General features: G+C 32.2%; 2 protein-coding genes, 2 long non-coding RNA genes and 1 pseudogene across 4 annotated transcripts; 1 reads left to right on the top strand and 4 right to left on the bottom strand.

Moving 5' to 3' along the window:
• Positions 1 to 1,414: 1,414 nt before the first annotated feature.
• On the bottom strand, positions 1,415 to 3,258 carry LOC146897981 (RING-H2 finger protein ATL46-like). The gene is made up of 3 exons (XM_085735185.1): positions 3,006 to 3,258; positions 2,509 to 2,606; positions 1,415 to 1,833 (listed from the first exon to the last, which is right to left on the bottom strand). Exons 1-3 carry the CDS (start codon positions 3,168 to 3,170, stop codon positions 1,563 to 1,565), a joined length of 534 nt encoding a protein of 177 aa, XP_085591311.1. The 5' UTR covers positions 3,171 to 3,258; the 3' UTR covers positions 1,415 to 1,562.
• A 6,306-nt stretch (positions 3,259 to 9,564) lies between these two features.
• Positions 9,565 to 10,631, bottom strand: LOC146897980 (uncharacterized). The gene is made up of 3 exons (XM_085736491.1): positions 10,552 to 10,631; positions 9,806 to 9,935; positions 9,565 to 9,705 (listed from the first exon to the last, which is right to left on the bottom strand). Exons 1-3 carry the CDS (start codon positions 10,629 to 10,631, stop codon positions 9,565 to 9,567), a joined length of 351 nt encoding a protein of 116 aa, XP_085592617.1.
• A 118-nt stretch (positions 10,632 to 10,749) lies between these two features.
• Positions 10,750 to 14,757, bottom strand: LOC146897979 (uncharacterized). The gene is made up of 8 exons (XR_015023614.1): positions 14,493 to 14,757; positions 14,168 to 14,227; positions 13,746 to 13,860; positions 13,569 to 13,653; positions 13,381 to 13,470; positions 11,393 to 11,523; positions 11,152 to 11,300; positions 10,750 to 11,079 (listed from the first exon to the last, which is right to left on the bottom strand). It is a non-coding gene; the product is annotated as an uncharacterized LOC146897979 (long non-coding RNA).
• Positions 14,758 to 22,595: 7,838 nt separating this feature from the next.
• Positions 22,596 to 25,408, top strand: LOC146897978 (heat shock 70 kDa protein 4-like; annotated as a pseudogene).
• LOC146897977 (uncharacterized) lies at positions 22,900 to 26,483 on the bottom strand. Its single transcript, XR_015022141.1, has 4 exons — positions 25,691 to 26,483; positions 25,470 to 25,589; positions 25,072 to 25,243; positions 22,900 to 24,895 (listed from the first exon to the last, which is right to left on the bottom strand). It is a non-coding gene; the product is annotated as an uncharacterized LOC146897977 (long non-coding RNA).
• Positions 26,484 to 26,671: the final 188 nt, after the last annotated feature.

The following is a 26,671-nucleotide window of genomic DNA, read 5'->3' as shown; positions in this document are numbered from 1 at the left end:
TGGAGCAAGACTAATGATGAGAAGAGCAATTTTCTTAAGCTAAAGTACCCGAGCATAGTGTTGTTTGAGGTTTCTTTTTTCTTCCATCAAGCAGATAAGGAGTTATCTAAAAAAAATGAAAAAGATGTTGGAGGGTGGTGGTGCGATGAGAGTGTAGGGCACAGAGGACCATGTCAGCATCGTGATGACGTAAATTAGCTGTGTATTGATACTTCATTTTAAAAGCACCACTAAGGATGAATCTAACGTGGAGGGTTTATTTGGTCATGCATGATATCCTCTTAATAGGGTCTTGTTAACGAGTGTCCCCGGGACACTCTTTAAGCTATTTAAAATTAGCAATTATTTTTTAAAAAAGTCAAACATTTCAATTTCCAAGACATTGATTACATGTATTTTCATAATATACTTACTAATTATGGTTCTTAAAGAGTGCCTCCGGAGGCACTCGTTAACATTTCCCTAAAAAAAAAATATTCCATCTGATCTTTTTTATAAAAGACAAGTGGAATGACAAAAGTTAATGCATATAGTATAATATATAAATTAATATATCAGTTTTAGTTGATCCATTTATCTTTTTTAAAAACAAACCAGAAGAGGTATTATGTATTTTCAAAATAATTAAATAATAATTTTTGGTGTTGTGCTCAAATAACATGTCCAAAAAATTATGGTCATGTAAGTAATTTTCTTTTTGAAAAATTTAAAATGAATTAAATTAACTGAATAAAATATACACATTTCAAAGAAGCATAGAATTAAAAAGAGGACAAAGCAACCTTTCTGGAGATAGTGTGAGGTACAATGGAAACCTCTTTCAATAGAATTTGTTCCATTCACATTCACAAGCACTAGAGATTGAAAACAAAATATCTTGATAAAAAAGATTTGAACTCTTTCCACTTGGACTGAATTCGTATGGTTGACATTGATGACATTTGTGATTGTGAGCCTTCTAATTGGTTACACAAAATTCACTATAATATTTTTGAAAAAATTATTATTTTATATATGAATACTGTTCACACAATTTTTATTTTCTACTAGACTCAATTGTAAAAATTACATTTAAATTTTTTTTTTTACACACATTATGTGGAAAGAAAAATAAATATAATATATCAAATGTTTGTATATACAAATATAAATTTTAGTAAATTTTTCGGAGTTGGGGTATGATCTCTGTCCCCATCTCACCGCTACCGTTGGACCCCATCCCCATCTTCATTGAGAAAAACTCACTGTCCACAGATTTATAAATGAGATAGTCCTTGCGAGGATCGCCAATTACGAATGTATATTGACATCCCTAGTATCAAGACACTTTTTTGCAATATATATCAGTTATCATTCAATATATTTCATGTGGGTTTCACTAAATAATCACTTAAAAAACACAAGTGAAACCAAATTATTTAGTAAAACCCACAAAATTTTCATTATGTAATGTAATCAAATAGTGTGTCTAATAATCTCCATTCCCTTAAGGAAAGAGATCAAGAATATACAACAAAAACTTCTTTATAATCTATATCTATCCTACTTCTATATCATCAACTTCAGCTTGATTCTGTTTCTCTTGCATTAACTTCAACTTGTCTCTCATTACCTTCTGAAGTATTAGACTCATCAAGAGATTGTCTTATGGTGAATGTCACAGGTCTCACATGTTTCTCTTCACAAACATTATGTAATGTCAAACGACATACAGGACATGTGGATTGTTTTCTTAGCCACATATCAATGCAAGAAAGATGAAAAGTGTGTCCACAATAAGGTATTATGCGTAATATTTCTTTTTCTTTGTACTCTCCTAAACATATTACACACCTGTAAAAACCAAAATGAAATTTAGAAAAGAACAAATTTTGGTGTTGTTTGTGCTATAAAAAAAATATCTAAATTTGGAATAGTTCTTTTTATCCTATTAGATTTTTTTTAGAAAAAGCAAAATTGTATTGATAAGCAACGATCAAATTCATAAGATATGCTGCCTAACTTTGTCTTATTAGATTAACAAATCCATGTGTTGAATTTAGATAGGATTTGGAGGATAATAAAAACAGCGTAAATAAATAAATAGTAGTAGTTGTGAGTAATTTGTTAGTAATTTTGTGGACAAAACTGACAAATGAAAAATAAATTTTGAGGAACAAATTAACTAACAAAAAACATACTCGAGAACCAAACACATTTGAGGACTGAACTAACTAATAAAAAACACATTCTAGAACCAAACACGCTAAGAATGACTCGTTCATGAATATTTTTGTAATTTTAAAACATTAATGACAACGTTTGACATATTCAAGAAACAAAATGATTGTTTACTCTAAACGTTTTTTTTTTTTTTTTACAAAGTTTACTCTAAAAGTTATGTTACTTAGAAAATGCCTGTTTCAAATAAGATTTTATTGAAACAAATAATTTTTTTTAAAAAAATGGCTTTTATAAGGGAAATTGCAGTCAATATATATGATATGCAAATTAGAGACTATACTTAACTGTGTACACTGAAGATGACTGAAGGCCTCTTCATTGAAATGTAAAGTGGGGATTGCAGCAACAAATGCAGGTTCAGGCTCATTACCATGATATTCTGGCTATCATGTAAACAATGCAAAAATTAATATCTGAACCATTCAACTTAAACATTTTACACCATGACATAAACAACAACAAAAAAAAACTACTCATTGAGCCTAATTAATACTCAAGCATCACATATAAGTCATCTTGACAAGAAATATTATATATTAAGAGGCAAATAATACACACACATTCAAATTAATCACATAAAGTCACCCTTTTTCCTCAAACATTGCTAAGTTCAAAAAATAAGAACAAAAATCCAGAAAAATAAAAAAAAAATTGTATAACAAAATAAAGTAACAGTATAGTATCAATTAATTGACTTTATAATCATGCAATCATGTTAACAAACAAAAAAGTCAACTCATAGTAAGAGTTAACAAGAAAAATAAGTCAAAGTTGAAATTTACCCGTTCAATATCTGGTCTTGATTCCATTTCATATATAGTGCGTGATCCCACATGCCTTTCTCTAAATCTTCCACAAATTAATCTTGTACATACAAATACAATGAAAGTTGCACTCAATCCAAATCCAATAATTGTAGTAACCAAATTGTTACTTGAACTCATCATAAAAAATCCCACACCCCCCACTTCACAAAACCAATCTTTTTAGAACAAAAAACAAACACAAGAAGCTAAAACAAAGAAGAAGAAGAATAAAAAAAAAAAGCTCCAAGGTATATTATATATTATAGTATATATCAATATAACACAGCCCACAAGTTCCAAAAGATAAAGAAGATGATAAACAATAAAAATTTATTGAGGACCCAAAAAAATAACCCTTATAAAAAAATATCAATATTTTTTATGTGGAATCCAAGTGGCTTTGGTGTGACTCAAAGTGAAGATGAATGGTGAGAAAGAGAAGTAGAGAGTTGTGGAAGAAGAAGGTTGATTCTGTTGCCTCTTGGAATCATATTCGTGGGGTCCATTATATGATTTTGACCAACTGAAAATGAGGTAATCAAAATCAAACGGTTGAGAGTTTATATCAAATCTTTGGTTTTTAGTAACAAATGATCATAACGGTTAGGAAAGTTTGATTGGATTTAAACAGTTTTTGAAACCGCTGCTATAGTTATTGGTTTGGTCACTTTTGAATATAAGTTAAGGTTTATTTTCGTGGTTCTCTTGTCCAAAGGTCAAGGATATCAATGATAATAACAAATGAATTAAGAATGTTTTTCATTGGTTCCAAGTCAAACTTGCAGGTAACTTAATCTTTTTTCTTTATATAATTTTTTTTTGAATAAATATATTCTATAAGTAAAAATATACTTGTTAAATTGATTGAATAACTAATGTGTAGATCAGATACATATCTTATTCAATGATCTTTTTTTAAGATCATTTTTCAATGATCTTAAAAAGTAATGTTTATTTTGTAATAACTAGCAAAAAGACGGACATCGATCTTTTTATTGCACTAATATTTGTGAATCTATTTTATACTATATATAAAGAAAATAACATGTTTTGGTTCTTTTCGACTAACTTTCTCTATTTCCAAAATTACCCTCAACTTTCAATATAAATAGCACATATAACAAATAGATAAGAGAAAATTCAAATATTAAAATAAAAGTATAATAAACAAGATATGATTATATGTCCAATTTTTTTTTCTTTTATCCTTTAAAAAGTGTAACAAACTATATGGGTATATCTATTACTTACTTTACACAAAGAAAATATGATATTTTGGGCTGACTTTTTCATTATCTCAAGTATACCTTTAAACAATTTTTTATATAATAATGATTGTTGTTGATGTCATTACATATATAAGAATTTAGATTATATTTTTTTGTTATATTGTTGGTGTCATTGAAATAGACCAAAATGGTTACTTTAGTTTGTTATAATTTGAATGCAACAAGCATTTATATTTTTACTTTTAATCAAAATCAAGATTTCATAAAAAATACCGTTAATAATTTTAAAACATTCGCACAATAAAAAAAGCGGAAAGACAGACACGTGAGTGCCCGTTTCGCTAGTTATGAATGATGTTTTCTTATGAAATTTTGTTTTTGATTAAAAGTATAAAGATTGATGTTTGTAAATTTCAAATTATAACAAATCCAACAAACCACTTCATCTTTTCATAACAAACCTAACAAACTATGTTTTCCTTTTCCAATTACACCAACAATATACTAAATATAATATAAATTATTATTTTTAATGACATCAACAAAATAATATAATTATCCAAGAGTATAATTGAGATAGTAAAAAAGATAGCCCAAAATCTTGTATGCTCTTTGTATATAGTATAGATGATCATAGGAAATATATATAAAAGAAGGGTCATGTTAACCAGTGCCTCCGGGGCACTGGTTAAGGAAGCCAAAAGTGGAAATTTTAAGTCAAAAAGAACATTTTTTAAGCTTTTAATGCAATGACAGGACAACTTTCAATGCAAGATACTACTATATTTAACTCCTTAACCAGTGCCTCGAGGGCACTGGTTAACATTTCCCATAAAAGAAATATAAGATTTTTAGAATGCCTTTTCATTATTTATGTTTCATCCTTATCAACTCAATTCTTTTTTAATGTGGCTTTATGCTCTTTCACATTGACCCTCCATTTTATGCGGCTTTTACTAGCAAGGTGTCAGATGTGATAGTTGATGGTGGTTGGAGCCTCCCTACAGCTCTGGAGTCCATCCCTGAAGTGACTAATCGGTTGGAGCTTATTGTTTTGCCGAGTACCCCTCTCCCTGATACTCTGGTTTGGCCTCAATACGATGATGGTAAGTTAACAGTTAAGTAGACGCTTTCCTTCCTTAGGCCGGTTGATGTGTTGCTTCCTTGGGCGGAGCGCCTCTAGAAGTCTTGTATACCGCCCTCCCACTCCTTTATTTTTTGGCGGCTTATGCATGGTAAAATGCCAACAGATGAAAATCTTCGAAACCAGGATTGTGTTATATTGTTTCAGTTTGCACCTTTTGCTTGATATCGGAGGAAACATCCAAGCATTTATTCATAAGGTGTCCCTTTGATGTAAAGCTTTGGAATTTGCGTGGTGGCGGCAAGCTTAATTGTGTAATGAACCTCTCCACGGTTCTCTCTCTTCTTTTTTGTATTTCGCTTCGTGGTTCTTCTCAGGTTTCTTAAATGTTTATGGCTACGGTGGTGCATACTCTGCATACTATTTGGTTATCTCGTAACACAATATGCTTCTCTATGAGCAAGGCGATTCACGCGGCCAAGGTGTGCATACACTTTTTCGTGGCTATGAGTGGTAACTCCTTGACAGTTAATTGTTTGACTTCCGACTTTAGTTTTCTTCACTCATTTTCGGTTTCCCCCCATAACCGGAGGGTCAAGGAAATAGTTATGGTGTTGTGGAAGGCTCCCGCTCCTCATTGGCTATAGGTCAATACTGATGGTTTAGTCATCGGAGGGCACGCTGCCTGTGGTGGGTTATTCAGGGATCACCTAGGGACCTTTCTTGGGGCCTTTACTTGTAATCTTGGCATTTCTTCTGTTTTTCATTCTGAGATTAATGGGTTCATTTTTGCCATTGAATTTGCAGCGCAAAATTGTTGGAGGAATATTTGGCTAGAGAGCGATTCCACGAGTGCTCTGATGATTTTTATAAATGCTTCCTTGGTCCCAGTTATGCTTCATAACATATGGCATAATGCGCTGCATCTCGGTGTTCAGGTTATTTCTTATCATATTTACAGCGAAGGTAACTGCTGAGCTGACAGGTTCACCAATATGGGTCATTCGATTCAGGGTTCAGTCTGGTTGGCTTCTTTACCTCTGGAACTACACTCAGATTTCTTTCGTGAACGGTGCAGTCTGCCTAAATATATATTTCCATAGTCTGTTTCTCCTTTCTTTCTTCTGTATTTTCAGCTTTGGATGGTTTTGGCCTAGTCCCCCCCCCCCCCTGTAAAGCTTTTTCTCCTTTTTTTAATAAAATGTTTTTTTGAGTTTGGCGGATTACGACGGAGGTTTCGTGGGGTGCCGACCTAGTTAGGATTTTGTTATAACTTTTTCAAAATAAAAAAAGATTTAAATAGAATATTGAAAGTCAATTTAAATAATTTTAAATAGTATAGATATTAAAAAGGATAGTTGAGTTGCTTAGACCAGCTGTTTGCTGGGACTGAGCCACCAAACTATCTGTTGTTTTCCTGATTCAGTTGAGTTGAGGTGAGGTGAGATGATGACTTCATTGAAGTTATTCGTCAGTCTCCGATGAGACAAAAAGGGGCTATGTACTTGCATTTTCTCCGACGCCCAAGTCAATGGGGCGTTCAAGAGGTGCAGTCATAATTTAGGGTAAGAAGTGTCATACCTGACGCAAGGCTAAGACCTAGGTATAAATAGTGGTGAGGTAGGGCTTGGCTAGCAAACCTTATCATTACAATCATACCTGCAGGTACGGACGTGGGTAACTCTCGGCCTTGGGTGAGTTATGCTCGGCCTGGGTGGGTGTGGGTAACTGCCAAACCTCGTGAGCAACCCTCGTCATGTATTGTGATCTGGTGGATTTTATCGCATGTCAATGGTATGGGTTTGCCTGCTTAATGACTTGGGTCAGACCCGAGAGGATCAAGATTGAGCTTTAGGCCAGTCTGGAACAGTAGCCCCCAAGCTATAAACTACAGGAGTCAGACTGTAGCTTGATAAAAGCTCTCTCTTTTATACCCCGCCTTAGAGGTTGGAGTTATTGTCTAATGTTATGGCTTTGGGCTTTTAAAGGCCTTGCCAAACTTTGGAAGTATCCTTGCGAGGCTTCCAGAGTTTCCAGTACTGTAGCTTAATTTCCATCCAGTTTGGGGTCTCTCAAGTTTCTCGAGTTACTGGGACCCTGATTTTATGTCATTTAGTCCGGTTGTTTCTCGGGTCTTGCAGGGGATTTGGGCCATTTCCTTGCCAAACTTTATGTATTTCTATAAAATTTTTGTAAAAAAAAAATGTATTTCTATAAAGTTAAAAGATTTTAATTTTTCCGTTAAAACTTATTAATAAAAATAAAAATATTAGATTTTTTAAAAACTTATAGAATTCATTTTTCCCACACAAAAAAAAAAAAATCCCACAAATAACACCATAATATCATAGGATAAACTTGAATGAAATATTTATCCTTTTAAAAAAAAATACTTCAAACTATTACTGTATTTTTTTTTAGGAAACCATTACTGTATTTTTCTTTGATACATTGAATCAAACTATTAATTTATTGTTTGGTACATTGATTAAAAAAAAAATTAGTTTTATTAAATTTATAAAATATTCAAGACAATTACCTATTTAATGTTTTTCCTGAATCATCCCTTAAGAGAATCCTTCTAGAAGGTTTGAATTGACCGTCAGTCTTAAATGGATTTGAAAATAGCTTTGAACCAACAACATAAGTGTCTTGGTTAATACCCTCTACCCCTAAAATTAACAAAATGTATTTAATTTATAATAATATATTTTAATATAGTTTTAAATTTACCATAATTTTTATGTATATTAAATACCGGCACATCTGCTTAAAATAAACAAGTGAAAAAATACGACATATCAAAACAAAATGCTCAATAATAATAGTCGTGACTCGTGCGAATACACTTGCCTGGATCATCCTAGAAAAACTCAACATGGTGTATCGCAAGCAATACCAACTACTTCAATGAATGACACAATATGTTCAAAGAAACAACCACCAATTAACACCAATTAACACGATCTGTGTAAGTTTCTTCCAACCACCATTATGTTCAATTAATAACATAATCAATCATTTTCATTATGTAGTATGCAAATATTAAATTCTATATTATTTTCTATCAAACCTAATATTTCACTGGGTTTGTGTAATATTAATATTATTTATTTTTAAAACTTGATATCTGGACCAAGAGCAAACTAATTAGGGGGGCTTAATCTCATTGTTCACTTGCAGGCATCATTCAAAACCATCACATAGTCTGTGTGGACTTTTCCCACCAGAATTGGCACCAGGGGATTCAAACATAAATCTTTAGAGCAGGTCAATCCAAAACTACTAGGCCAACCCATATGTGTAATATTAATATTAATAAAAAATTATTTACAATTGAATTTTGAATATACAAAAACTGATCCAAATTATTTTGCATTCAATTGGATTAGTTCAAATAATTTCTTTTAAATTGTTCACCGTGTAACCAAGTAGGGACATAGAGAAGCCATAACCTCCCTAAAATCCCAAAAATTTCATTTTTGATAGGTAGATAGACATATTTTAGATAAATATTATTTTATATATATTCGTATTTGCACAAAAGTTCATATGTGCATGATGTAGTCTAGTGGCAAAGACATGTGACTGAGGTTGTTATCGTGGCTTCGACCCCTGTTATGCAAACAAATACACTCCCTCCGGTAGTAGTAGGAGCAGTGCGTTTAGTTTGAGCTATGTATTTTTTATATTAGGTTTTTCATATTACTTATGCAAACAAATACACTCCCTCCGGTAGTAGTAGGAGCAGTGCGTTTAGTTTGAGCTATGTATTTTTTATATTAGGTTTTTCATATTACTTTCACATTCAAAAATACACTCCCTCCGGTAGTAGGAGCAGTGCGTTTAGTTTGAGCTATGTATTTTTTATATTAGGTTTTTCATATTACTTTCACATTCAAAATCATTTTTGTTTTTCATGAATTATACTAGACCATCGACCCGTGCTAACGCACGGGTCATACAAAAGAACAAATATAGCACAAATATGAAAGTAAATACTTTACTTGAATCAGAAAAATAGTATAATTCAATTCATAAAATAAATTGCCACAAACGTTTTTAATGTACTATATTAAACAATTTCCATGACATCGACCCTGTTAAAGTAACATAACATATAAATTTAATGGCTTAGTCTTTTGAAGAAAAGAAAATTCAACGTATGTCGACATAAAAATAGCACTGATATGCAATAACAACAATACTATAAAACAAAGTGCTACACATTACGGAAAACTTCTCTATAGACCACATTTGATGTCACATCAGTATCTTGGCCGTCCTCATCACATGATCGAAAGTACCAATCAACACCAGTTTCGACATCAAATAGAGTGGCAAGTACCGAACCTTGACACACCTGTAAAAAAAAAATCATCGCCTTTTGCATAAAAATCTTGAACATGTATATTGACTTGAATCCAAAACGATATTTAAAAATTTCAAAAATAAACAGCTACCTGAGTTGACTCAATCATACTTTCAATTGTCATTCTCTTGGTGTTGAGCAACTCATCTGATAGAGATGCAGAGCTATTTGTTGAAATTTGGCGAACACTTTGGGTCAACTGGAGTGATGCATTTTTCATTCTGATAAAAGTATACCATATCATTAAAAGCGCAGTGAAACTCAAGTAGCTAAGTTGTAGAAAAAATTCACAAGTCACTAAGTTGTAGAAAAAAAAAGTACTAACACATAAGTTTCAAGAGAAAAGATGTATGGTTTATTATAATGAGCGAATTGGTCATGAAAACTATACAGGCGTAGAGTATATGTCCAACGATGGATTGATAATATTATAAAGATTTTTTTTTGACAGATAATATTATAAAGATTTTTTCCTTAAAAGCATGTCAATATGTAACTAAATCTTTATAGCATATCAAAGAGAATATTCAAATAAAATGTTAACGTCTTTATTTAAAAAATTTACAAAAACGGGAAGTATTAAAAGTATACTATTTGATCCATTGACTACAGTTTTATACCACAACTAAATTAAACCAAACATATTACTGTTAGATTATATATTTTTTTCTCTTAGTTGAATGGAAGTTGACTATAAGCATGCATTGTTTATACAAACAACGAACTATAAGCAGGCATTGACTATAAGCAGGCATTGACTATTACACATATCTCTTTCTATCTGTATTCACTATTATAAGCCTTTATTCCAAAGCATACAAAAACGGAAATGCTTACCCTATCATGTAAGCAGCAACATCAGGTAAATCGCCATTAAGTATCAGCTTAGTCACAAAAAACGCATTAGCAATTCCCATTGCACCCAGTTTTAACAAAGTGAACATCAAGTGAAAAATATTTTTCTAGTTAATGGGTGGATATTAGGAGAAAGTAGAAACTAAAAACAATGAGTGGTGAATTACAAAGGCTAAAGTATGAGCTATTAAACATCAGTATTTTAACAGCAGTATTTTAAGAGATTCATAATACACGTAATATCTTTAACAACGCAATATAAACTAAATATTGTTAAAAGTACAATAAATGAACCTCATAGTGACAAATAATGCATACAAAGTTAACACTAAAGCCCACCAAAATACATCCTCAACACAATAAAATAGAAAGCTGGTTCATATGCTATGTAGATCTTGTCATGTAACAACAAATGCCTCCAAATGATTCTTAGACCAGTGGGTTTGAAATACGCCTAACAGGTAACAACTTCTGGGTCAAATTCAAAACGCTTGGACATACAACTGCCAACTAAATTAACCAATTATAGTTAGATAGACATGGATAAAATGATATCATAGAACGTATTAGTTTAACATTTACCTGTCTTCATGAAAAATAGTGTATAAGCCTAACAGGAGAAATGACTTCACATCAAGGATATTAAAATAGGGTAGCTAGCATGATTTGTACATCAGTGGTTCAAAAAGACGCATGAACGGCCAAAAGCTTATGGTACAAATTGGATTCGCCTGGACACACAATTGCTAACTAAATTAACCATTCACAGTTAAATACAAACGAAGTAAAGCAACACATATAACGTATGAGTTGAGCTGATTACATGTCTTGATGAAAATTGCGTAGGCGTTCTTGTTTTCACATTGTTCCTTGAGATTCCTCTCCAATCACCTTTTCCAACTTTCTGCAATCCAACCAAAAACATCTTGTGCTCTTCCTCCGTCCACATAATCCCTGATCCATTCAAAGAAAATCAATAACAATAATTACTTTTCAATTTCAATCAATTCAAACAAAGGAAGAAACACAAAAATTATCAAGTTAATTTCAAGTCTTAGCCTGAAAAAATTAAAACAGTTGCATATGCAAAAATTAAAACAGTACCAGCTGCGTAAAATTAAAACCTGCAAGAATTTCTAAACTTAATCAATGTGGAGCAAGTTTAATCCCACTCAATGTGGAGCAAGTTTAATCCCACAACAGCTGCAGGATTTCTAAAACTAAAACCTGAATAATTTCTACTTTAGTAACATAGTACAGTGTCAAGATTGATGCCTAAAGCTGTAAATTACATAGCAGAAATATCATAAGCATCCATCTGTTACAATATGAGTCATTCCAGAATAGGCTCCTCAAAGTTTTGACTGCAAATAACCTGATGAATTTCCTACTTTACTATGAATAAGAGTTCCTCAAAGTTTCAAGCATTTGGGCTTTTCTGATTTTTTTTTTACTAACCATTAATTGTCTAGAGAAAAGGGACATTATAATTGAAGTTCGACCAAAAGGTTGTAAAATTTGTTTAGAAATTGTTAAGAGTTATAAATGAGTGTTTTGTTCCCTGATTTGTAAAACATGAACATAATTAAGTAAAGAATATGTTATGCAAAGGGAAACAAACTTGATGCCTAGTTTATGAGTCTGTCCCTACCGACAGTTGTAGAATGCCAATTCCATGGTAAGCAAAATCACAGTTCCTGAATGTATTTTTTTTTCTTATATTAGTATTATGAATGCAAATAAGATACCAAATTAAAACTAATAACATTTGGGAACTAAATTAAAAGCTGACACAATATATGTGATTTACAATTTACAAAAGAATAATAAAAGGCATTTAGTTTAATAAAAAAAACGACATTTAGTGCACGTAAACAGAAAAGTTGCATAAAAATCTCACAAATTCGATGCCATGAAAATGTGAAGAGAGGGAAAGCTCTCGGTTACTGTGGCATGAAAGCAGAACATGACTTAAAGAATATCCAAAACAAATCATGAGTGAAAGAATATCCAAAGCAGAACATGACTTAAAGAATGTACCTAAGTCAACATGACTTAAAGAATATCCAAAACAGAACATATAGTCGGTTACGACTTTTCAATTTCCATTGTCACTAAAATGATGAAATCATTGTCACCAATAGCAGGAAATTTCAATTATTAGAAATTGTAGGAAATTACATATGCTCTTGAAAATCTTGACACAATGGCAAAACATGTAAAGAACATATAAGCCTAAAATCATTGATAAGTTATATTATGAAGTTTTTCCTAAAGAAAGTATAATTCCCTCATAAAATTGTGGCCTGTCAAAACATTACTAACATTGCCCATAGCAAATTTCTCACAAAATTCGGCAGATACGATGTTCAAAAGAAGTAACAACACATAGATGCTATATAATAAACATTAAATTTTGGTTTATGCTTATGTCTCTATTTCATCATTTACATGATTTATAAGACAAAAACATTAAATCAAAACACAGAGTAACAAACATAAATGCTATATAAGTTGTCATTTAGAGTTTAGACCAAGTTACCTAATATAATAATCAAAAGTCTAACATTGATGGTAAAAATCAATAATCAAAAGAAAGGGAAATGGATCAAGAATTATTACTCGAAAGGGGTTGAGGAATCAAAATTGAGGAATCTTTCACAGAAAAAATAGGTGAAGTTGAGGAATCATACAACTTGTTTTTTTTTTTTGTACAGTTTTAAGGAGTATAAAAAAAGATTCCTGAATAATAAGCAGTAGCTCAAATATATAACGTTCAGAAAGGAAAAATACCTTTGGTTAGAAAAATACCTATCATATGTTTGAAATCAACCTTAAAATAGTTCCAAGTTATCAAAGGATAAACCAATCACATTCCAAATCCAATATGAATAGTCAAATCTGAAAGCAAAAATGAAGTGATTAGGGAAATTAGAGCACAAACAAAACCAGAGTTCAATCTACTCACATACACAGTGGCAGAATATCAAATATATTACCTTTTCAACAACTTTTAAGCTTTTGGGAATCACTCCATGTGTCATATTTGAAGTTTACAAAGAGAGAACCTTAATAAACACCTACCTGTAAAATAAGAAATACGATAAAAATAGATGAGGACAATAAGAAGCCTTTAGAACTACAAAAAAGTAAGTACGATTTTCACTGGGCCTCACCATGAATGTCAAAATTCTGAAGGACAATTGCTCTTAGTTCATCAGGCTCCATCGGTGTTCGGCCGCCAGAGAGTTCTTTTTTACTACTGTGCTCTTGTTCTTCTTCCATGATGTGCTGAAAAAAATAAAATAAGGTGAGATGGTGGAAACAAATTGCAATAATTATTTTCAAATTGGCATCTGCGGCTATAAAACTAACTACATATCAACCAAGTGTAAACTAAATACTTGTAAAATGAAAAAACACCATTAAACTCGATATAGAGGCACATATAAAATCATCGATATCAGTGTAGAGTAATATCAACCTAGCATAAAACAATTAGTTGTAAAATGAAAAACACCAAAAAAAAAAAAAACCTATGATATGATCATCTAAAAAAAACTGCAAAATAAGAAAACAAATTACAAATGAACCTCACCTGAAAAAGTATAGAAGCTTCAAACTTGACTTCCATATGGATGATTTCACATTTCACAACCTGTAAATAAGAGGAAAAACACAACAAATATTATAGTTCATACACAATCATTCAAACACTTTTACATACACCTTGTGGGTTGAAGAAATCAGCAACAGTGCATTTACAAAATATTGATTCATCGTATAAATACTACTGAAATTTAATAACCAGATAAGATGAAGAATTTTACTTGAAAAAACATTAGGTTAAACCTAAGCAATAATTTGATTGGAAAAACAAACGACAATGAAGATGAGAGATGGAGAGAGAGAGAGGAACAAACTTTGAGTTGGAATATAAATAATTGATTGTCGGTGGCAGTGGATTCATCGGTAGTGAAGGGAGAGGATCGGTTGCATCGACGATGAATATGGTGTCGGAGCAGTCGAGTGAGTGCGAGAGAGATGCCTTCTAAACTGGATCAAAAAAGTGGAGAGGGATGTGAAACTCTGAGAAGAGTGTGAATCGCAGAATGAGAGAGAGGAGGAGGGGAAGGGTTTGAGTTATGATACGTTTGTTTGTATTCTGGCTAAAATTGTGGATCAGGTAGCATCTTTCATTTTTTATTGGAATTAGTTATGTAAACAATTTTTTTAAGTAATAAAAAATAGGAATATTAAGCAGAAAAAATAGTGGATAGTGGTTTGTTTTACGTATAGTTGTTAAGGAAAATAGGGCTATAGTTGTTTCGTAATTAAGCTTTAGGTCAGGGTTAAAACAGGAATTTTATTTGCTAGGGTTTAGGTAAAATTAGGGCGAAATTGTTTGCTTGGGACAACTTTTATATATAGATTGATTCTGGCTAAAATTGTGGATCAGGTAGCATCTTTCATTTTTTATTGGAATTAGTTATGTAAACAATTTTTTTAAGTAATAAAAAATAGGAATATTAAGCAGAAAAAATAGTGGATAGTGGTTTGTTTTACGTATAGTTGTTAAGGAAAATAGGGCTATAGTTGTTTCGTAATTAAGCTTTAGGTCAGGGTTAAAACAGGAATTTTATTTGCTAGGGTTTAGGTAAAATTAGGGCGAAATTGTTTGCTTGGGACAACTTTTATATATAGATTGATTCTGGCTAAAATTGTGGATCAGGTAGCATCTTTCATTTTTTATTGGAATTAGTTATGTAAACAATTTTTTTAAGTAATAAAAAATAGGAATATTAAGCAGAAAAAATAGTGGATAGTGGTTTGTTTTACGTATAGTTGTTAAGGAAAATAGGGCTATAGTTGTTTCGTAATTAAGCTTTAGGTCAGGGTTAAAACAGGAATTTTATTTGCTAGGGTTTAGGTAAAATTAGGGCGAAATTGTTTGCTTGGGACAACTTTTATATATAGATTGATTCTGGCTAAAATTGTGGATCAGGTAGCATCTTTCATTTTTTATTGGAATTAGTTATGTAAACAATTTTTTTAAGTAATAAAAAATAGGAATATTAAGCAGAAAAAATAGTGGATAGTGGTTTGTTTTACGTATAGTTGTTAAGGAAAATAGGGCTATAGTTGTTTCGTAATTAAGCTTTAGGTCAGGGTTAAAACAGGAATTTTATTTGCTAGGGTTTAGGTAAAATTAGGGCGAAATTGTTTGCTTGGGACAACTTTTATATATAGATGATTGATTCTGGCTAAAATTGTGGATCAGGTAGCATCTTTCATTTTTTATTGGAATTAGTTATGTAAACAATTTTTTTAAGTAATAAAAAATAGGAATATTAAGCAGAAAAAATAGTGGATAGTGGTTTGTTTTACGTATAGTTGTTAAGGAAAATAGGGCTATAGTTGTTTCGTAATTAAGCTTTAGGTCAGGGTTAAAACAGGAATTTTATTTGCTAGGGTTTAGGTAAAATTAGGGCGAAATTGTTTGTTTGGGACAACTTTTATATATAGATTGATATCTTTTGATCAATGAAGCACCAATACTTACACGAACATCAGACAAGACACTCACACATCACACCGGTAATAATTTGAGAAAATAATATAAATCAAATGTGATCACATGTGTCAGACACCGGACATGCATTGATCAAAATTGTCGATGCTACAGAGTTTTTAATTAGACTGTGGATTTCAGTTCTATATTTTTTCTATGATACATATACTAACAACAGAATTTATGAAATATTTGTAAGAAAAACCATGAGATTTTCATTGCCAATATCACAATGTTACAAGTTTCATATCCACCGCTAAAGTGTCAGAATTATTCAGAACTGAAATCCTTATTTATTAATTAATTTTCTTACGTCTGCAGCAACTTAACCTAATTTTTTCCCGCTCATTTGCTTTATTAGGTTTGCAATTATTTAACCTAACAAATTTCATCTAAAAAAATGCATAGCACACCAATTTCATTCCTATCCGCTTGTCTTTTTTTTTTTGAAGAAAATATTTTCTACCATATCAATGATCTTACGGGTTAAAGATTATTTATTTGTCTCTATTATAGTCGAAAAAACCCGTGCGACGCACGTGTCAAAAGTCTAGTATCATAATTAATCCACTTTCCCTTCTGCTAAAGTAAAACCTGAAACATATCATCATCTCTTTCTATTCTACAAGGAATCCTTATTTATTAATTTTCTTACGTCTGCAGCAACTTAACCTAATTTTTTCCCGCTCATTTGCTTTATTAGGTTTGCAATTATTTAACCTAACAAATTCCATCTAAAAAAATGCATTGCACACCAATTTCATTCCTATCCGCTTGTCTTTTTTTTTTTTTGAAGAAAATATTTTCTACCATGTCAATGATTTTACGGGTTAAAGATTATTTATTGGTCTATATTATAGTCGGGAAAACCCGTGCGACGCACATGTCAAAAGTCTAGTATCATAATTAATCCACTTTCCCTTCTGCTAAAGTAAAACCTGAAACATATCATCATCTCTTTCTATTCTACAAGGAATTCATTAATGACATAAAATTGCAGCATGGCATGGGAATCAAATTCCTTATCATCCTTCCTAAAAACAACTAAAAGAAAAGGAAACATTTATGCCTTTTGGAATCATTTCCAAAAAACTAATCAAAGAACTTTTCAGTTTTATTGAAAATTAGCTAGACATTGAATTCAATCCAATGTCAATTTCCATTGATTTTCTGCTATCTGTCATACCATGGCTTTCAAGATCTGGCTCCTTTGATATCTGACAAGCTTCTAAGCCTTTATAGGGAAATGTTTCAGTCCTGAGAGTCTGTCCAAATATATCAACCGCCACATTGTTGTTTATCTCATTAACTGTGGTATTTGAGGACTCGATTTGCTTCTCTTGATCATCTTTTGGCTCAACGTATTCCTTGTTAGCATTTATCCCCTCCTGGTTGAATCCAATTCTACCTTATATGTCCTTGTCACCATCGTCAATAATAATAAGTTTTGTCCTGAGAGTAGGCCCACTCTCAAGTAGGAACTTAATATAATATTATTGATGATGAAGAGGACATACAAGGTAGAATTGGATTCAACCAAGAGGGAATAAATGCTAAAAAGGATTTCGTGAGCCAAAAGCTGATCAAGAGAAGCAAACTGAATCCTTAAAAACAACAATTAATGAGATAAACAACTATTTTGCGATTGATACATTTGGACATAATTTCAGGACTGAAACATTTCCCTCTAAAGGCTTGGAAGCTTGTTAGATATCTGAGGAGCCAGATCTTGAAAGCCATCGTATGATAGACAACAGAAAATCAATGGAAATTGACATTGGATGGAATTCTAATATGCATGCTCTCATAAGAAAGGTTCCTATTCCTATTGATGGGATTCATGTTTCCATCTGTGGCTGGTGGAGTTGTTGGCAAATTTCTAGGTGTTGGTGAAATGCGACTCGTTTGTTCTTCTGCTAACATTCGAGAACCTTCTTCTTTGATAACCTTTTCCGAATATGAATTACCATTTGAAGCAGCAGCTGTGGCATGGCATCATAAGATCCTGCAGCTGATTTCTTCTTTTTCTTCGGTTCCTCATCGACCTTTTTCTTGAAAGTGGCCACGATAATCTGATTCATAAAGAGATAAATATTGTTAAATCAATGTTACTCATTTTAATAAAACAAATAAGTGCGGCATTCTCTAACACTCTTTCTAACACCACTTATTACTGATTGAAATTTATGTAAGTTCTATCATTTTGAAAATAAAGTCTCACATGAATTTCATTCAATAGTAAAGAATTTAAAGTGAATATTGTTAATAGCACTACTCATTCTCAGGGATATTTCCAGAATTCCTTCCTCTATCATCAGCCAACATAACGGAACAAATTACATTTTCACGATGATGACGACTATCTTCACCAACGATTAGTCAAAGATGTCAACATTTAACATAATTAACAGCATTCATTTGTAATTATATGCTTGTGAGCAGCATTCATTTATAATTATATGATTGTGATATTGTCATAATAACTGTATCCCTTAGACAACTCATTATTTTGACTGAGCAGTGTTCTCTGCTGTGCTGTATCTTTTTTTTTGGTAGATAGACAAACTCACACACACAAGTGGAGGTACCGGGGTTCGAACCCCGGTCATGGAATCCATCACGATGATGACGACTATCTTCACCAACGATTAGTCAAAGATGTCAACATTTAACATAATTAACAGCATTCATTTGTAATTATATGATTGTGAACAATATTCATTTATAATTATATGTCAACATTTAACATAATTAACAGCATTCATTTGTAATTATATGATTGTGAACAGTATTCATTTATAATTATATGATTGTGATATTGTCATAATAACTGTATCCCTTAGACAGCTCATTATTTTGACTGAGTAGTGTTCTCTGCTGTGCTGTATCTTTTTTTTGGTAGATAGACGAAATGGCAAAGCCATTATAAACTCACACACACAAGTGGAGGTACCGGGGTTCGAACCCCGGTCATGGAATCCAACTTAACAATTTCGGCATTTTGTCAGTTGAGCTAGGACTTCTGGATTCTGCTGTGTTGTATCTATTATCTATATAAGAGCAGCTTTGTACAAAGCATAATAATACACATTACACAATACAATTTACCATAAATTTGTTTAACATGATACAAATAAAGAAAGTATCTGAAATTCTCACTGCCTATAGTAAGTTGAAATAAACAAATAAATATGTGCGTGCACACAAATTATGAGATATGAGAGAAACATTTACAGCTTCACTAAATTAGTCAAATTTGGACCTTTGATTATAAAGATATCAGATCAACGATGACGAGATGCCTTAGATTATTTCTATATAGCTTCCACTACATCCTGTAAAATAAATAATTCAGTCATAACCATATAGTAACAGTACATTAATGAAATATAAAGTTGCACCTGATATGTGAAGATTGGTTAATTTATGCTATACCTCGCCAGCATTTCCCCTCAGAATAAGGAACCAATGGCAATGGCAATATAGAATCACTAGTAGTCTACTAGTGCCGCCTTCGTTAATCACTACGTCATCACCACCGCCACCCTCTTTCTGTTGCTGATCAGTAGTGGAACTGATCATCTTTGCTGCCAACTCGTTCTTATGATCCTCCTCCATTTTTGGGCCACAAGAACAAAAAGAATAAATTTTGATTTTCAACAATCTTTGATAATTTACAAAAATCTATAGAATGTGAACAGAGAGGGAATATATATATATATATATATATATATATATATATATATATATATATATATATATATATATATATATATATAGCAAGAGCTAGCTATAACTGACTAGTAATAACTGCTTCTAACTAACCAACAACAACAATACCATAACAGAAAACTTCCAACTGATCAATAACTGTTAATTGAAAATGTCAGCAATAACAGTGTTTTCTTTGTTTTCCATGAATAATTTGTGTTCATCACTTTCTACAATATATATATATATATATATATATATATATATATATATATATATATATATATATATATATATATATATATATGTATGGATGCACGTTCGGTTTTATAAGGGGATTATTTTGAAAATATTATTTGATCATATATTTTGGAATATATATGGCAATAGTTGTCACATTGCATTACTAGAAGAGCAAACACTTCATCATGCAAATGTTGATAGAGTTAAGTTATATGAGGAGCATAGGGTCACATTACTAGAGAAAATACACTTTTCTGCTAGGTTATAATAACCTCCTTTGGCAACTCTAGAACATACACAAATTTCATTCATGTTTTGTGAAAAAATCTTTTCTTAAAGAAAATTAAAATAAGTAATGAGTTATTTTAAAAAAAATAAATTCATTCACAGCCCTGCTATACAGCCCGACAATTTTTTTCTTGAAATTTCAAGAATGCATGTGTTTAATTTGTATTGGTGTACAGTCCTTAATTGGTGGAATACAGGAGGTAGTGGTGATATTTTATTTTTTTGTTACAACATAGCAATTGAATCGTGAAGCTGTCGGGTTCAAGTTTTCGGGAACTTTAGCATTATTCATTCAGAAAAGTTATTCTAAATCTAAAACAGATCTTAGATTTCTTGAAATTGGACACAACAAGCTGCTGGTATGAACAAAGCTGGGTATATAGTTGCTCCATTTGATCAATAAATTAATCAATATTCCACTTTAAACATAATGCTCATTGTCGACTATATAAATTATGTTATCAAACCTTGACCAAAAAAAAATAATTATGTTATCCAAAAAATAAATAAGAGCTCAATTTTTTTTTCTAGATCCAAATTTTAATTACTTTTATATTCAACTTTTTATTTTTAAAAAATTATATTAAATTTGTATCATGTAAAAAAAAATTATAAATTTATGGAAAAGAACTTTTTTATAATGTTCTAAATAAATCATTCCAAAATTTAAAACTTTTAAGGATAAATAAAAAAAATTGATATTATCAAGAACGAATGAGGGACGGACCCAAAAAATTTAAGTAGTGTAGTCAATATATACAACATTTCATTTTTAGAAGCAAAAATATACTTCATAATTATTCTTTACGGTTTTTGATATTTTGGAATTATTGAATGATTTTCTTATTTTCAATGACAATTAAAATCAATAAATTGAGAAGAAGAAAAAAAATCAAAGCTCTTGGTTCGTCGTGGGATGGTGTGATTGTTGCTTCTCTCTCGAATTGAGAAATTTGGGGATTTTTTTTTTTTTTTACAAGAATTGTGGTTTCTCGATTTGCAATTTGTTGATTTGGTAAAAATAAAGTACTCCCTCCGTTTCAAAATGAGTGTCGCTTTAGCCAAAAAAATTTGTTTCAAAATGAGTGTCGCTTTCAGTTTCCAATACAATAATAAATTTTTCTTTTCAATTGTACCCTCCAATTAATACTCTGCACACAACTTCCAAAGTATTACTTTTAAAACTAACCAATAGTTAATAAGGATAATTTGGTAAAATAACCATTCTCTTTCTCTTAATCATTGCATTTCTTAATATGTGTGTAAACACCTAAAACGACACTCATTTTGAAACGGAGGGAGTATTATTAATTTTTATTTTTCTTGTACACAAACGGAATGATAATAAATACTGAAAAGCTCACGCACACAAGTAGAGAGGATATCGAATCAAAACTGAGATTAAAGCATCCAACCTAACAATAATTTAGGATATACTCATGCACACAATTTGTCGATATTTTGAAAACATTGAATGATTTTCTCATTTTCAATGATAATGAAAATCAACAAATTGAGAAAGAAAAAAAAAAATCAAAGCTCTTGGTTCACCGTGTAACCGTAGTGTTGCTTCTCTCTCAAATTAAAAAATTTGGGTTTTTTTTACAAGAATTAATGTTTCTCGTTTTACAATTTGTTGATTTGGTAAAAACTAAAGTATTATTAATTTTTTTTTTGTTGGTTAGATTGAATGATAATAAAAATTGAAAAACTCAATATCACAAGTGGAGGATACCGAATGAAAGCACAGGTTATGACATACCCGATAATAAAAACTGAAAAACTCAACAACACAAGTGGAAGATACCTAATGAAAGCTCGGATTATGACATACCCCCCATAATGATAATAAAATCTGAAAAACTCAGTAACACAAGTGGAGGATACCGAAAGATTACCATGGCTCCCTGAGAATCCAAGGGTTAAAAAATATGGATCTTCACTCTAAAGCAAATAATGAAATTTATTACTGCCGATCAACCAAAAGACTCAATCAATCTTTTTTTATGCAGAATTTCCATACGTAACTCATACAATGCGAACGGACAAAAAGGGAATCTATGAATTCATAACACTTTCAACTTATATACTTTTCTATTCCACAGATTTAAAACCAATCCAAAACACAAGTAAACCGTACAAAAGTATTTCTTCCAAAGTTTGAATTAAAATCTTGTTTACAAACAGTTTCATTTCTTTCACTTGAAAGAAAATGGCAAAAAAGTATGAGGGAGTTGCTATAGGAATTGATCTTGGCACAACTTACTCATGTGTTGGAGTATGGCAAGAGCAAACTGATCGTGTGGAAATAATTCACAATGATCAAGGAAACAAAACAACACCTTCTTGCGTTGCTTTTACTAATTCTCAAAGATTGATTGGTGATGCTGCCAAAAATCAAGCTTCCTCTAACCCTACCAACACTATCTTTGGAAATTTTTTATTTTTTTATGTTTCCAGCATTGTTTAATTTTTAGTCCCTAAAAATAAAGAGGTTTACTGGATCAAAAACATAATTAACTTTGCAGATGTATATAATTTTCATTCATCAAAATAGTCATAATACATGCTGGAATATAATCAAAAGTGTGGTGACCAGCATAAGACAATGTTGCTCTAGCTAACAATTGAGAAACATTGTTGGCTTGCCGCCAAATAAAACTTAACCTAAAGGTTTGATAAAGAAAAAAATTTCTTACAAGTATTTAAAATAGAACCAAATTCGTAGTTGTGACCAAACTCACTCGAGATGCTGTCTACAGTGAGCTTGCTATCTAGTTCTATCGCCCCTTGAGTGAAACCCTAATTCATTAGCCACGAAAGTGCTTGCCTTAGACGCAATGCTTCTGCTTCTTGATGTATTGGTTGACCTTTTTTTCCACACAGTTTGAGCACAAATGAATTCACCTCTTTCGTTTCTAACACACATAGCAGCACTAAAACAATTTTTGTCGTTGAAGTATCCACGTTACACTTAACTTCGCCTCTCACCGGAACTCTCCACCTATGTTTGTGGTGCATGTCCACTATTCTGACCCAGGATTACTCTATCTTCCTTGGATCCGGCTGTTGTTATTGTTTGGTTCTGCTGTTACTGAAGTTCGTCCAGCTGTGACATATCACTGTTATCCTTTATATATTATTCTAATTGTTATTTTTTATGTGTTGTTACCTTTGAAAAACAAATTATATACATCACCGTTTTAATTTTGCAGATGCAAAGAGGTTAATTGGAAGAAAGTATAGTGACTCCATAGTTCAGAAGGATCAACTGCTGTGGCCATTTAAGGTCACTGCTGGTGCTAATGACAAACCGACGATCCTTGTGAACTACAATGGTAAGGAACATCACTTTGTTGCTGAAGAAATATCCTCTATGATTCTATCACAGATGCGAGAGATTGCAGACGCATTTCTTGAGTCACCTGTTAAGAATGCAGTGATTACGGTGCCAGCGTATTTCAATGATTCACAGCGACGAGCCACCAAGGATGCTGGTGTCATTGCTGGCCTCAATGTAATACGGATAATCAACGAACCAACTGCAGCTGCTCTTGCATATGGCATTCAAAAGAGAGCTAATTGTCTTGAAGAGAGAAGGATTTTTATTTTTGACCTTGGCGGTGGAACTTTTGATGTGTCTCTTCTTACAGTAAAGAATAATGTCTTCGAAGTCAAGGCCACTGCCGGAGACACTCACCTTGGAGGAGAGGACTTCGATAATCGAATGGTGAATCACTTTGTGAAAGAGTTTAAGAGGAAGAACAAAGTTGACATTATTGGGAACTCAAAAGCCCTAAGGAGATTGAGAACTAACTGCGAGAAGGCGAAAAGGACACTTTCATACGATACGGAGGCTACAATTGACATAGATGCTATATGTGAGGGTATTGACTTCTGCTCATCAATCACTCGAGCCAAGTTCGAGCAACTGAATATGGACCTCTTTGAAAAGTGTATGGAGACCGTTGAAAGTTGTTTGACCGATGCTAAGATGGACAAGAGTAGTGTAGATGATATTGTACTTGTTGGTGGCTCGTCTAGGATTCCCAAAGTGAAGCAGCTATTGCAGGAGTTTTTCAAGGGCAAGGAGTTATGCAAGAGCATCAACCCTGATGAGGCTGTTGCTTATGGTGCCGCTGCAAGATGTTATACCTTCGTCTCTTGGTACCTCAATAAAAGGAGATCTCATGCATGTTGTGATTCCTAAGACTGTTCCGAAAGTGACGCTGCAAGATGTTATACCTTTGTCTCTTGGTACCTCAATAAAAGGAGATCTCATGCATGTTGTGATTCCTAGGAACACTTGTATTCCTGTCAAGAAGACACACAGATATTTTACTGCGGATGATAACCAAACTGAGGTCCCAATTGATGTTTATGAGGGCGAGAGAATGATAGCGCGTGAAAACAACTTGCTTGGTTTGTTTCGTCTTCCAGTTCCTCGTGCACCTCGTTACCTTCCTGTCCAAGTATGCTTTTCTATAGACGCTGACGGTATATTAAACGTCACTGCGAAGGAAAAAACCAGTGGTAATAAGAAAGATATTACAATAACAAATGAAAATGGAAGACTATCAACGGAAGAAATTGAGAGAATGATCCAGGAAGCTGAGGATTTCAAGGCTGAAGATAAGAAGTTCAAAAAGAAAGTTAAAGCAATCAATGCTTTGGATGACTATCTTTACCATGTGAGGAAAATCATGAAGGATAATAGTGTTAGTTCCATGCTGACATCTGCAGACAAAATTTTGATAGATTCTGCAATGATAAAGGGAAAAAGCTTGATTGATGGCAACAAGGAAGAAGATACATCTGTGTTTGTGGACATTTTGAAGGAGCTGGAGAGCATCTGTGGATCTGCTTTGAATAAGATCAACAAAGGTTAATCTGATGAGGAAAGTGATTATGATTCTTAAGGATAAAATTTTGTTATTTGATTTGCTTCCTCATGTTTAATGTTGGACCTTCTTATTTTACTTCTGTTATGATATTTTAATAAAATATGCTATATTTGGTACTTAATTTCTTCTTAATCTTGTTATTGTTTGAGTGAGTAGACTTGGATAAGCCATAATAGATTTACCTTGGTATGCCCTTTATTTTATAGGTTTTGTTTTGGCTTTATTCTTTTTTGAGAAGCCATACCCCAAATGAAAAGAGAAATTGAGTTCTGTTTGCACATAAAAGTATAAAACTACTATATCTGCAAGAAAAGATGTTACATTTCCATTCAGTATTTGGATTAACATGATTGCAAGAGATTGTTTTGGCTTTATTATTGTTTGATAAGCATTATTTTCTAACCTTGAGGCTTGTTCATATGAAAGAAAAAAGAGAGACCAATAGTTGGTGCGTGTAAAAAAGGGCTTCAATGTACTGAACAGAATGTCACAAAGCAGCAAAGGAATCTGCAAATGTCTCAAAAGCATGAGTTGATGCATAAAATATTGCAATTACCAAACAGAAATGCAATGAGGACATGCTTTAGGAAGGATATGAAGTCCTAGTACTGTTTCACCAACCAGTTAAGTTCCACAGCTTCAAACTTACATATTATCCGTTTGAAGCTAATGACTTCCTGACATAACAACTAGGCTTGTGAAATATGATTAAAGCCATCATGAAATTCACATATTTTTCGTCTGTAAATTTAGTTAAGTGATATAAAAAGTCCCATAAGTACACCTCAGATGGTAGTGGCAAGGACATTTGTTATGCAGGGTCACGAGTTTGAACCTGAGATTCTCCACTTCTCAAAACTTAGTGTATGAGTTTCGTGGTTAGGCTCTTTAAAACAAAACAAAAGTGATATGTAATAATAGAAAAGGCTCAAGCAGTTGCAGATTTGATATATAGGTTTGATGGGATCTTATACATAATCTGCATAAGTTAAATTTGAGAAGCTGACCAATATCAGGAAAGGATCCAAGAAATAAGAATGTAGGCATTATCAAGAAAACAACTAAACCCTCAATAAAATTTAAAGCATTAAAAAATCAACATAAATAAGTATAAAACATAAGAATAAGGTACTGGATTGGAATTGTCTGTTTCAGATTTCTACTTGGAATGCTTAGTTTTGGTAATTCCAATCAGACCAGTGTTTGAGAATATAATGTCAAGCTTTAACTTTCACAACAAGTAACAAAATAAGCCTCTCACCCTGCTTTAATTTGAGCAGAATAGACTGCCAAATTCAATTTAGATAGAAAAGCAGACTCATTCCACTTTCCATATCATTTCAAAATTCCCAAAAATAAGGAAATCAATCAAATTTGCAGAGGA

This window comes from Medicago sativa, chromosome 8 (assembly GCF_051527215.1).
Source record: "Medicago sativa cultivar Bolivia chromosome 8, Bolivia_mono, whole genome shotgun sequence".
Taxonomy (NCBI): Eukaryota; Viridiplantae; Streptophyta; class Magnoliopsida; order Fabales; family Fabaceae; genus Medicago; species Medicago sativa.
Note: the sequence above shows the minus strand (reverse complement) of the source record. Positions and strands in the feature narration are given on the sequence as shown.